We start from the raw sequence: 13,522 nt of genomic DNA, 5'->3' as shown, positions 1-13,522 counted from the left end.
TGGGAGAGAGCAAGGTCACAGAAGCTGGGCGAGGGGCTCCAGAAGGGAGCACTTGTCCAGCACGAGGCAGCCTCGTGGGCAGTGTGTTCCTGCCCACTTCGCTGAGCCCACATGGCTCCAAGGACTCTGGCCAACCCAAGGGACTTGGGCCCCAGCCCAAAGAACTCCCTGGAGTGATGCAGGAAGGGAGGCAGGGACGCCTGCCAGATGTGCGTTGTTTTCTCTGATCTGTGCTGTATGTGATTAAGTATGAAAGAGCAGAAAGGTGTTAGACTGTGTGAAGTGTGTGTGCGACGACTGCCTCACAGCCCTGCCTGCCCCTGAGTGCGCTAACCAGTAACCCAAACGCTTCACATCTCTTCGGGGGTAGGGGAGGCGTGTTTGAGTAACTGGGGTGTCTCGGGGGTCAGGGCTGGTCCTGGAAGCCTATGGCAGGTGGGCTGAGGAGACCCACTTCCAAGAAGGCGGAACAGTGGGAGAGTCAGCGTCCAGGAAATGTGCCAGAGGCGCCAAGAGAGAAACCAGCAATGCGGCCTGCGGAGACTCCAGAAGCTTAACGCGCCCTTGGGGATCTAGAGCAAAGAGGGTTGAATTCCCCTCCCAGCCATGCGAGTAGGTAGCAGGAAGCGGGTGCTCGCTAGGGTCTGTGAGGATGGGGAGGTGCATCTTAACAGCGCCTACAGAAACTCTCTAGAAAGGTTTCCCTTCTGCCTTTCAAATCTTCCTCTTTGATACCTTTAATACCTGTCCTTTCTTTCAACCCTTCCCCAGTGCCCTGTCTGTCAGCCTCTCCTTAGACTGGATGAAGCCAGCTCAGACCTGGCCAGCAGTAATCTTGCTAACAGTTCCCTTCCATTACAGGTGATGAAGGGAAGCAATCTGTAAATGGATTTCTGTCTGAGACAGCCCACAAAAGGTTTTCTTCCATCTGCAGCGAGCGAGGGAAATTAGAGCGAGGGAAATTAGCAGGAGATGGAGAGGTTTATTTTTAATTGCACCCCTCTTTCGAAGTTTGAGCTGCTAATTAAAAGGAGATAGCAGGAGAAAGCTGGCAAACTCAAATATTTAAATAAGAGATGATCTGATTCTGAAGCTCACTGCAGTGCAAAGATGTGATCATGCATTGGTAATGCAGCAGGGACTGATGGGCTTATCTGCAGCGCCGTCTGATCCTTCCTTGTACTCCCATTTGAGCAGCAAGCTAAGCTCTTTGCCTCTTCTTCATATGCGATGTAAGAGGATTGCCCAAGTCACATCTGTGCAGCACTTATCCGCCCAGCTGCAGAGGTTAGGGTTACTGTCTCTTGGCTGTTCAAGGGAGGCCGCTGGGTTGAATGTGATGAAGAGAACTCAACTCAAAGCTAGCTAGGGAAAGTGCTACTTTCCCATGCATGTGTGCGCACAATGCATGTGTGAAACACTCCTGTCCCCGCTGCGTCTGCATGCACGTGCTTACCCCCACCCTGGGCACAAGCTCACAAAGCAAAATCAAAGAGGACCCCAAGGAAACCAGTGGAAACTTAGTGCACATGTGAAATGCCCAGCCCTCGAGCGTGCGTCTCCAGCAGTCCCGCTCTGAGCTGAGCTGCCTGCCTGTTGGGTGGAGTTTGTCTCCTGTCCGTTGTCAATCTTGCGTGGCTTGAGCGCCTCAGGCTGGCTAGCGGACAGCTCGTGGATTCAGGGAAGCTCTCTTTTATTTCTTGGAGAAAGGTGTTTTGTGCTGGTACTCTGCATCCCCAGTGCCTAGTACACTCCCGAGGTCCACTATTCCTCCTCCGAGGCCTGCTCCGCTCACAAGAGCTCTTGGCTCAGAAATGGTCATTATTGTGTCCACAGCCTCCGTACATGTGCCCGAAAGGGTCTGATCCATTGGTCGAGGGTTGTTCTGACTGGGGCATTCTTTCCCTCTGCCAGGAAACCCGACGCAAGGGGGAAAGGCTGCTAGCTGGGGAAAGGGGCAGTTTGGGGTGTCTTGTCTATAGTCTGAAAGACAAAGGATTGAGTGACAAGCATCTCGTCTCCCCGGCCACTGGACTTGTAGGTGGAGCCCTGCAAATCGGCCGATAACCACCGACCACTTTTGATCAGATCAGATGCAGATACACATTTTGTATCCATGCAGTGCTCTACTTGTAGGTTTGATCGCTTCTCCCAACCTTTCCTGGCTCTTCTCGTCTTATGCTGGCAGCTTTTCAGGGCAAGATGTCTCTTCCTAGATGTCTGTATCGCTCCCAGCACAACAGGTTCCTGATCCTGGCAGGGGGTTGGAGCACAAATAGTGTAAATAATGAAGCTCTGACCCTGCTCAGCAGCAAGATCTGACAAAGCAGCAGCCTGCGAAGGACTTGGACATTTTTCAGAGAGAATTGTTGTGTGTACATTTTCCCCAGTAGCACAAAGGCCGTGTCTCTTGCTAGGCAATTATTGGTACGGTGGGAACGATCACCGCTTAACTACCTCACGAGGGTTCAGGGGGATTCACTAATGTCTGCACCGCGCTTTGCAGAGAGAAAGCAGTGAGCGTAGACGTGAGTGGGGTTATTCCGTGGCTAGAGAAATGAATCGTGCAGATGTAGGGAGAGGTGTCATGAGCCTGTGCGAGGTTTAGTCGCGTGTCAGAAGGAGAGACGGGAGAGTTGAAATGTAAACTGATGTAAGCTCCTTGGGGCAGGGAGCATTGTCTTGTTCTGTGTCTGTACAGCACCTAGCACGACGCGGTGGGACTGGGCCGTGATTGGGGCTCCTGGGTGTTATGGGAATGCAATTATTAACTAATAATGATGGGGTGGCCAAGCAGTGGCAAAGGGGGTGTGATAAAACGTAGCTCTCGAGTGTAAAGACCAGCACGTTAACCCCCACAACGGCTCCCCCAGCACAGCGGCCTTGCTCTTACCCCGGGGCCTACCAGACCTGTCTCTCCAACACAGAAGAGTCCCACAGTGCCACAAGTACTCCTTTTCTCAAATAAATGGGTTAGTCTCTAAGGTGCCACAAGTCCTCCTGTCCTTTTTGTGGATACAGACTAACACGGCTCCTACTCTGGAACAACGTGACTAGCAGCATGGCTGGAGCTTAAGGCAGATTGAGCCTGGTGCAGGGAGAATCCTTGGAACGAGCGTAGCCGGGGGCTGAGCATCAGAATCGCGGTGCCTTGGCAGTGCTGGATGTGGGGGGCCCTGAACTGGAATAGCAGGGGGCTGGGGGCAGAGCGGTGAGACAGGTTTGCACAATGCCTATAGTTTTGTCCAGATTTGTCCAAGGTGACCAACCCCTTAAGTTCACGAGCTCGTGGTCATCAGGAAAAGGAGCTACAGTAGCTGGCCTGAAGGCTGCAGTGTGCAGGTTTGTGTGCTGACCCACGAGCAGGAATTCCACTGTCTTGAGTTTTTCACAAGTGGGGAAGTCCCCTAGCTCTTAGGTCTGCTCCTTAGCCTTAGGATCAGGCATGTCCCCGTGTCTGTCCCCTTGCTGTCAGCGTATGTGCAGGTTCTTGGCCATTTACACCATGAAGTGCGTGTGTTGCTAAAGCGGGAGCCGGAGCTGCATTTCCTCCCAGCCCCTTGCACTCCAGGCCTGGGGGCCTGGGCGCTGACTCCCCATTCTGTGTTCTGATGCCCTCTGCAGGTCTTGGAAGTGGTCCGCTCTAACTACGACACGCTCACCCTGAAGCTGCAGGACGGGCTGGATCAGTACGAGCGCTACTCAGAGCAGCACAAGGAGGCTGCCTTCTTCAAAGAACTGGTGAGCTGCCTTCATGCACCGACAGCTGGGTACAAACACCCAACACCTCACTCCCCCAGCTTTGACACAGCCGCGGGCCCTGGCTCAGCCTATGGTCATAGCCTAGCCTGGCCATTCCTCTTCTCTGTGGATGCAAACTGGAGGAGGGTGTGGTCTTAGGCCCTGGGAGATGGGGCAGCAGTGGGTTATAAACAGGAGATTGCAGGTCTCCACTGATCCAAAAGCCCTCAAACATCTAGTGGTGTGGCTGCAGCCCGTTGCCGAGCATGGTTTGGCCAAAGCCCCTCTGAACCCCTCCGTGGCAGCAGCCAGTTGATCTGTCTCTCCCTCTCACCTCGGAGAGCTGGGGTAGTGTGTAATGGGGAATTTGCGTTGAAGGGAAGCCTACCAGGGTCATCAGACAAAGCAACGAAACAGACTTTTACTGCTGTAATTGGGCCACAGAAGCATGAGAGTGAGCAGGATGCACAGCCCTGGCCAGACACCCTCATCTGCCCTTCGCTCTCCCTTGCAAAGCAGGGACTTAAACCCAGCAGGAAAGGGGAGAAGTGGTCTCCTGGTTTTCCCAGGCAGAAGAGAACCGGGATGGGGGAAGTGTCCAGTCACACAAGCAGCACCCAGACGGGATTAGACTTGGAGTAACCCTGGTTGGTTGGTGAGGGTCGCCAGGCAGCCAGCTAGTTGGGCCAACTCCCCAGGAGCTGGGTCTCGAGTGATTCAGCTCACCTAATTGGATCCCGCATGAGCCTGCACCATAGCTGGCTTGGTTTGATTATCGCTGCGTGGTGTCTGTGATCCTGTGTTGACTCCAGAAATGGGGAGTCCTCAGACTCCAGTGGGAGCTTGCTCCACTGCGGTGCTGGTTTCCAGCTAATTTCTCCTGCTCATTTTGTCCTTGCTCCCTACCCACTTCATCACAAGCCTGTGTGAACTGAGAGCTGCTTTGCCTCGCCTCAGCCCCCTCTTCTCCAGAATGAGCACACCTGGGTCTCTCCCGCTCCCTGCGGGGGCTTGGGTACTAACCTTTTCTCATTTTTGCTGCTCTCCTCACAACTTCTGCCTCTTTGTGTGTGTGATGGATGAGCACAGAGCAAAGAGATCATCGTAATGGCCTCCTGTGTTCTACATGCGACTCTCATCAGTACAACCAGGTGCTGGGACAGCATCTCGCATCCCACTCTCTCTGCCCTTCCCTCACTGCTCCTCCCCATTCTCCAGCTGATTATGTCCAGCTTGGACCATTTACACTAGCCCTGATGGAACCTCAGACTGGGTTTGCAGCTGGCTAAGATTTTCTTTCTGTCCATCTCCCCTCCAAAATGTTTGCAGCCCTTTCCAGTTTTGTCTCATCTAAGACTCTGATTAGCATGATCCAGTCCCTCCTCCAGCTCCCTTACGAAAACTACCAGAACAGGTACCTCTGGTAGCTTCCTTCTGCTAGACAGGAGAGCACTGAAAATTACTGTCTAAATGTGGTGGTTTACCCAGTTGTGTATCTGCTTAATCCACATTTCTCCAGCTTCCTTGAGACTATCATGTGGTACCATAGTAAACGACCCAGACTAACAGCTATAGAAAGTCTCCTGTATTCCCACTAAGCTTGTTCTCCCACCGCTGAGAGAAACCGAGTGGATTAGGTATGGTTTGTCTGTGACAAACCCGTTCAGCCTTCTCTTCATCACTACCATGTTGTTTTTCCTCTTGGTGCGTAGAATCTGATGGCTTTACTAATTGTTCTAACAATGTCCCACGAGCTCAAGTTAAATGTACTGGTGTGACCCTGGCTCTCCCACACAAAACCAGGTGCTTTGGCTGCTCTTTCCCAAGCCCCTGGATCTTCACTAGGCCCTTTGGGACTGCGTCTGTGCTGGGAAATACGTGGCCCGTAACTCCCCTGGTGGAAGCTGCCGGCGAGCTGAGACTGGGGGGTTTTACCACCACGCCAAGAAGAGACCGTGTCAGCAACAGCCAAGTCCTGCCCATGCTGCGCTGTCTCCTGTAGCTGTCTCTGGTGGAGCTGGAGACAGCACCACTCAGCTCCGCATGGTTCCCACACTCCCGCTGGCTGTATCAGGCCCTGCTGAGCTGAGTCTGTCTGTTAGGGACGTACCCCGTGGTCAGGCTCTTCCTGATTCTGCCCAGTGACCTGTCCCTCGCCCTGTGCCCCTGCTTTAAGCATCCTACTGCAAGAACCTTTTCCGGCAGGGAGTGACGCACAAGAGCCACTTCTCTCTTCAGCCTTCTCTACGTGTCCCCTTTGCTCCTCCCTGGGAAGCAGTGAGCGTGACTCCGCTTAGTCGTTCTCGGTGCTTAAAAACCAGTGCTCTCCCTCCTTTGATGTGCTTTGCTAATGCACGGCCTTTCCTCTCTGCCTTTGCCTCTCCACTGCCCTCTCACTAATTTCAGGGAAAAGCTCCTGGCTTCTACCGTCGCCTTCTAACTGAGGCCTCAGAGACCCGAGGTGCTGCAGTCACATCGTGGTGAAAGGGGACGCACAAAGGGGTGGGGTAGGGAGGGGGGTGTAAATTGGGCTTTCGATGGATAAAAGACCCTTGGAAAGTTTGGTTTGTTTTTTTCCTCTGAAATCTCAGGCCCTCTAGCCCCCTCCTGTTTTGTTAGGGGTCTCAGGGGATGTCGATTGAATCGGTGGGTGTGTTGAGACTTTAACAGGGCTTCCTTTCCCCAAAATGTTAATTGGTTGTTGTCGTTAAATAGCTGTTGACAAAAACCAGAGTTTTAGACAGTCTGACTCCGGGCTTGTCGCCAGAGAGAAATTGCATGAATAATAAGCCCCAGTGTGCAAACTCTTATTCTGGGTTAAAAGCTGCATGTCAATTGGGAACAGGTTTAAATTTAACCCCAAAAAGGCGCTCTTAACCCGAAACAGGAGTGTCCACATGGGGTAGATGCGGTTTTACAATATTGGTTTGAATTTAAGTTAAACTTATGCAACTTTCCCATGTAGACAAGGCCTGAAAATCCTTTCCCCTCAGTCGCTCAGTGTTCCCCTCTGGCTCAGACGACGCCATCATTGTGTTAGTTCTCCTGGGACCTGGGCTCTCAGTGTGAACGAAATCCCATAACAAGCCAGAGGCCCCTTGCTCCTCCACAAAGGAACAAGACGGCCTGAGCTCGGTTTCCTCCTCCTTTCCAGGCTGCCTAATGAGGCTTCATCTGAGTTTGTTACCAGCTCAAATTTGGTTCCATTTCTAACCCCCCCGCAAGCCTCATGGCAGGCTCTGGACGGACCGTGGGTCTGACCGTGAGGTGGTGAGTGAGAGAAGGGGTTCCTGAGCTGCACCCCACGGAGCAGGCCTCCAACCAGGTTTTGAGGCAGGACTCCATCCCTTGGTGGTGCTCTGCCCCCAGCCCAGAAGTCTGGACTCCCTGAGCTGAGCCCTTGTCCCCAGCACCAGAGAGTAGGGTTCAGTAAGGTACTTTCAGAGGGGACTGACTTTTGACAGGGTAACACCTGGGCAGCTGTTTGGCTTGTCGGGAACTCCATGGGCCAGACCCTGGGAGGGGCAGAAGGTGGCTGGCGGGCTCTTTACTGCCTGGGTCTCAGTGGATCCGGGAGAGCTAACCAACGTGATCTAGCCGTGGTTCCCCCTAAGCCCCTGCTGTCACGCAGTCTGTGTGTAGCCCCTTTCCCTCCCCTCCGCTCCCCCCCCGCCACCCCATGGCTCATGAGGCCTGCTGCTGCAGAGGAATGGGGTGGAGGACATGCCCCTCCCACTGGCTACTGATAGCCCATGGGCCACCGCGGGGCGAAGGACTCCAAGTTGAGGTGGTAGATTCAGGCCTGCAGTGATGGTGCCAACTCCAGATGCCTTAGGAGAGCAAGTCTCTGCTCTGTCAGGGCCTGATCCTAGAGGGGGGCAGCACGCCCTGCAGGGTCGGGCCGTCTGGCTCCAGCCGCTGCTCCATCATCCCCGGATCATTGGCTGCAGAACTAGTGTCACTTCAGACCCAGAGCCAGGTGTAAGTCCGTGCTGCGTGGGGCACGTGCCACACGGGCAGTGTCTGATCAAAGGCCAAAGTCTGTGGCTTAATGTCCTTGATCCTAATGCACGCAGTAAGTGAACAGAGTAACTAATGGTGTGAAAGAATCAATGTGGGGAAACTGGGTAGTCGGTACCACAGGGGGCAGAGTTAAGGGTGTGTGGGCGTCCCTGCTGTACCCCTCCGCTCTCGGGAAGGTTTGGGTTTCCTGCAAGCGCCACTGAAACTCTGTTTTCTGGGTTCTAACGTTTCTCTTTGTTGCTGAATTGAAACGTGTTTGAAAGGGAACGTGCGCTGCCGTGCGTCTGCACCTAGCAGGAGGGCTCGTGGGGGCTGGGTTCACTCCTTCCCTACTCACCCTTTGGGTTTGATTTGTTCCCCACTGTCCCTTAGACGTAGTTCCCTAGCTTTCTCGAGCTTCTCCCCCCCCGACCTTTGCTCTGACAGACTAAAGGCACAGCAGTGTAAACACACACCCAGGACACTGCACCATCCACCTTCTGCTCGGCTCTCACTCCAGTCCGCTGGCACTTTTCACCAGCACAGAGCACTAACCAGGCCAGCCACAGCCGTATGATCACAGGCTCGCAGCGTCTCTGGGAACCCTGAGCCAGGCATTCGCATCAGTGTTGCTTTGCAGCGTCTCCGTGATCTGAGACAGGTGTTCGGTTTGTGTGGAGCCAGGTTCGGCTGAGCCTGGACTCCGTTGGAGGCCTGTGTTTCCAGCGTGTGTGTGGTGGGGGCAGAGCATACGCACGTACATGCATGGAGGGGGAAGGGGGTTATTTCTGAAAGCAGGAAGATCTAGCTCATGGTTTCAGACAGCCGATGGCAGAGAGCCGGCTCTGTGCGGATGCAGGACGGAGGTTGTCTGAGGGCTTGTCTACACTGAAAGCGCTACGGCAGCCCTTCAGTGTAGACACTCGGGCAGGAGCGCTTCGCCCATCACGGTTGTAGATCCACCTCTCCACCAGGTGGAAGGATTCTTCTGTTGACGTAGCGCTGTCCACATGGGGCCTGGGGTCAGCTTCACTATGCCGCTCAGGGGTGTGGTTACACGGCCTTCATTTTCTAGTGTAGACCAGGTCTGAATGTGTCGGGTGAGAAGATTCTGCTTCAGACTCAGCTAGTGATCAGGTTCTGCCCCTGTGAAGAGCAAATCCGCTGTGCTCCTGGCTCAGCTCTCTCTCCATCAGACCCTGCTGCAGCCACTTCCACAGGTTAATTGCCTGTGGTGTGGAAATCGGAGCCCGGTGGGGTCGCTGCTGCCCCATTCAGCGGGAGGCCAGGGGCATCTGGGTGAAACGGCTGTTTTCTCTCTGCCAGGTTCGGTCCATCAGCATCAACGTGCGGAGGAACCTTGCCTTCAACACGCTGAGCCAGGAGGTCCTGCTGAAAGAGTTCTCCACCATCTCTTGAGACAGAGGCGCTCAGCTGCCGCACGGGGCTGTCAGGAGAACGGCCCATCTCGGTGCAAACACTACAGAGCTGCAGCCGACTGCCCCTCGCCCGCGGAAGGGACTGCACTTCCTGCGGGCACCTTGCCGCTGAGCGTTTGATTCCCAGTGCGTGCATTCCTCCCGGACCCTGCCCTCAAGGAGAGACACTCCCATACATACGTACACGCCTGGGGCAGGGTTAGCTGAAGCAGCATGTGAAGCAGGGACATTGATAGGCCGGGAGAGCAATAGCATCATTGCCAGGGAAGACGTTGGATGCCATGGGAGTAGATAGCTGCTTGGGCGGCAGTTCCGGCTGAGGACTAGCTGAGAGACTCCCTTGGGGGGGCACGCACATTAGCAATGCAGAGGGCAGAGCTGGGGGGGGGAAGTTTCTCCCCTGAGCAGGGTCAGTCCAGATGTGCTGGGGGGCATTTGGGGAGAGATCACTCACCTGTCTCTGCAGGAAAGATAAATTTGCCCCCACCCCCCAAGGAAGGGGCAGGCTGGCTAAGCAAACTTGGGGTTCAGAAGCCTCATCACACCCAGGTGTGGGGGAGTCTCTCACTTCCAAAGCACTTGGCTGCGTCGCTCTGGTCTGATCCTGCCTCCTGGAGTCTGCCCGTGACGGGTGCTGCAGGCTGGTCCTACCATGGCTGATGTCCCCTCGGGCCCGGTCTCGGGAATCGCTCCTCTGGAAAACGTCCCCATGACACTCACTGCATTAGATGTTCCCAGGGCTTTGGGGGCAGGCCGGGGGAGCAGGACCAGCTCCCTTTCTCTCTCCCCCTCCCCCTTTATTACCCCTCAAAGGCTCTGCACTGGCATGGCTCTCCCCGTCCCCAGAGGGCTAGCCCAGCCTGCGACCCCCACTCGGCGCATTCCCCAGTGGCCGAGCGGCCCAGCTGCCCCGGAGCTCAGATCTTCACCTGGGTGGCTGGAGCAGCTAGGGGCTCCTGTGTTGTCAGGTACGTGCACCAACGTAAGGGGACGTGTGGGAGGGTGTTAGTTCATTGGCTGGTCCCACCTCCAGCCTCTGCCAAGCGCTTTCGGAGAACTCTCCTCGGGGCAGTGTGAAATGCAGGCCTTTCTGCACCCAGCCCTTTCAGAACCGATTCCCTGGCTGGACAATGGCTGTGCCAGCTGCCCCCTAAATCAGCCCGGGCCGTGTGAATGTCTTTCGTCACGCTTGCCCGGCAGCTGCACGGAGTGAGAGCATTGCCGACATGCTCAGCTCAGCAGAATCTGGATTGAAGCAGAAGCCAGCCGCCAGCACCGTCATCTGCTTCCACCTTTTCTAGAAAATGATCAAGTGCCTAGGTGGGAGGGGCTTCCACACGAGTGTTTTTTTAAAAGTTCAAATAATGTTAATGAGCCATCTCCCCACCATGGGCAAGGGAACTGTCCCAGCTAAAACGGATCCTTAGCTCCCTGCCAGGCTGCCGGACATACGGCCTGGGAGACCAGCTGAGGGGGCTGAGGAGGATTGGAGCACTGGGTCCCCCTTGCTGATCCAGGTTAGGCTGCACCTGGAAAGGTGGGGGCTGGGAGCAAGGCTGACCGCTCCAGAGACCAAGCCAACTGCCACGGTGTCTCAGCTTGTCCGTCTGGACCCCCACGAGATCCCCTCTTCTGCAACGCCCCTCCCCTGGATGATGAGACGACAGCAGGGCCCGCGCTGGGATCAGTCCCGAGGGCAGCTGCTGAGCCAGCCTGCGGGTGACACGTCTCCTGTTTAGCGTTGCTGAGCCCAGCACTGTCGATGGGGGTCTCTGCATAGCATAGAGAGTGAAATAAACGGGAATGTTCGCCTTCCACGGGCAGTGGCTGTGTGTGTGCTTTGGGGAGCAGGGATTTGACTGGGGCCTGTTCTGGAGCGCCGTCCTGCCCCCAGACCACGGCACGCACTGGCTGGCCAGCCAGGAATAGTGGTGGGGCAGACCGAAGGGGTTTTGCTGGCCCTGCTTCTGGCTTCCCTGTTGTGTGCAGCACCCGGCTCCTAGCACGCACAAGAGACTGCTCCTGCAGCCTCTCTCATTCCCCGAGGGTCTGTCATCACGGCACTGTCAGCTCAGGGGTTGCTCCCAAGCCCCCTCCCATCCACACACAAAACTCTCTAACCCTAGTCTGGTGCCTCCACCTAGGCAAGCTGGCCTGGCTGGGGTTGGGTTAGAGCCCAGCTGCTGTATTCCCGGGGGCTGGTAACCCGCCTGCTTTCAGTGAGGACGCAGGCTAAACCACACGAGTGCTACTAGTCCTCCAAGGCCTTCCCACCATCCCCCTGTGCCCGGGACAGACACGTTCTCCCGCGATTCACTGGGAAAGAATCGTAGAGCGGCTCAGCTCACTGCAGCCCCAAGAGCCCCGGGCGGTGCCCCCAGGCCTTCCAGCGACACGCCCAGGAGCGCTGCACCGCTGAGGATGCAATAACTCGGGCGGGGCTGGGCCGTGGGCTGCTCGCGCCCAGGGTAGGCTGACCCGGGGCTCAGACCTGATCACGGGGCGACATCCCTGAGCGTGGTGTGCTGTAGGCAGGATGCGGTTGCTGCATATTCCAGCTGTCCCAGGCCTTTGATCCAGTCCAGCCGCTGCTAGGTGTTTCCCAGACTCCAGGCTTTCACAACTGGCTCCCCGTGTTCCCTGCACTCCGCTGTGTGAGGGGCCCCATTCGGTTCTTCATGCCCTAACCCGCACTGGGGGCTCCAGCCCTCCGTGCCCTGGAGCGGGTGCTTGTGCCTGAGGCCTGCTTGAAGTGAGGAGTCCTTTAACACTAATGCTCAGCATTAAAGCCCGGCCTGAGGGTCAGGATTTCCATGGGGCTGAGCCGAGCGGTTGAGTAAATTTTGTTCTGTCTAATTTAGAACCCAATCCTTCATAGGAAGAGCCGCTACTGAGCCGCTGAGACTGGGAGGAGAAATCAGATTGCCGGCTTTTAAATCCGGCAGGTGATGCAGGGAGACAAATATTTTAAAAAGTAATGACCTGTCCTCTAGGAGAAAAATTAGGTTGGAGCTAGAATGTGGCTGGAAATATTAAAAATTGATTTTTAAGCACGATGGGATTTCTTTGTATCCATTTTCCTTCCCTCGTTCTCACTGTTTGCATTTTTCACACACCGAGAGCTTTCACTCCGCGCAAACACGGCCGCTTGGTTTGTCTGGTCCTGGCGTCGCCCTCCCGCTCTGGTGCCCCGGGTGTTAGCGGAGAGTCGCTGGCCATGGGGGTGGGGGTATTGCTCCAGGCTTGCAGGTAGCGCCCCCGCATCAAACCGGGTTCCCCTGCAGGCAGCCAGACGTGAGAAGTGGCTCCAGGCTGGAGAGGGAAGTATGGGAGCAGGTCGTGCTTGGGGCTGGCCGCCCTGGGAGGAGAGGCGGAGGGTGGTCAAAGCTCAGCCGGGAATTAAGATACGTGATTGGAAGTGGTGCTGATGAGCTGGGTTCAGCCCACCCCGGGGGGTGGCAGATTCTCATTACTTGGGGGCTTTATGTGAAGACTGGGTCTCTCTAACACGGGCTGTAGCCCCACCCCACATGCAGGCTGGAGGCAGGGATTAGAGGGGTGGGTTCCCTGGGGGTCAGACTGACTGGCCCCTGCTGGCCTGCAGCTCTGCTCAGTGGGGCTGCGGCTGGAATTCCTTTCCACGCGGCTGAGGTGGTCTGTTGTGCCATGGTCCCCGTGGTTTTGTTAGCAGCCCCCTCCCGGTGTCCCCACCCCGACCCCCAGGCAGAGGGCAACTTCTCCTGGATGCAGAGCTGGATGCTGGGCTCCAGCTGGAGATGGGCCGAGAGCCCCCTGCCTGTCCCTGGCCAGAGCTTCGCAATGGGGCCGGAGTTTGCTGCTGCAACTTGTCAGGCTGCCCTCCACCTTCCCTGCCTCTGCCATGGTCCCTGGCCACTGCCGCCGTCACCCCCAGCTCCTCGGCTGGCTGTGCAAGAGCGGGGCTGAGCCGAGCCAGCGGGCTGGGAGTCCTGTCCTTGGCAGCCTGCTCGAGGGAGTCCTGCGCGTGCAGGGATAGACGAGCCGCCTCCTCTGCGACATCCAGGCCAGCTCGGTCTCCCTGCCAGGCTGGCTTTCCTCCCCAGTCGCCGCTGCGGTGACTCCATCAGATCCCAGACACTGAGCGCTCTCCTGCTCCGCTTCATAGATCACCTCTTCTGCCCCCGCCACCCGCTCAGCGCTGGGCGCCCGTCTGTCGGGCAGGTGAAGGCACAGCCCGGCATAGCCTGGTCTGGGGGGAGAGCTCCCAGCCACCTCGCATGGGGCTGCATCGGGTCAGTGTCCTGCTGCTGGGCCGCAGGGCGGAGTAAGGGCAGGAGCAAGGGGGTGAGTCCAGTGGGTGC

General features: G+C 56.4%; 1 protein-coding gene across 3 annotated transcripts in view; it reads left to right on the top strand.

Moving 5' to 3' along the window:
• ARMH3 (armadillo like helical domain containing 3) overlaps positions 1–10,999 on the top strand; it is a 179,975-nt gene extending 168,976 nt beyond the window's left edge. For all 3 annotated transcript variants that reach the window (XM_077823332.1, XM_077823333.1, XM_077823334.1), the window contains exons 25-26: positions 3,625–3,741; positions 9,070–10,999. In XM_077823332.1, coding sequence (XP_077679458.1) covers positions 3,625–3,741; positions 9,070–9,162 — 210 coding nt within the window. In that variant the 3' untranslated portion in view covers positions 9,163–10,999. The remainder of the gene's footprint in view (positions 1–3,624; positions 3,742–9,069) is intronic.
• Positions 11,000–13,522: the final 2,523 nt, after the last annotated feature.

Source organism: Eretmochelys imbricata, chromosome 7 (genome assembly GCF_965152235.1).
Source record: "Eretmochelys imbricata isolate rEreImb1 chromosome 7, rEreImb1.hap1, whole genome shotgun sequence".
Classification (NCBI taxonomy): domain Eukaryota; kingdom Metazoa; phylum Chordata; order Testudines; family Cheloniidae; genus Eretmochelys; species Eretmochelys imbricata.
This window is presented reverse-complemented; position numbering and strand designations above follow the sequence as displayed.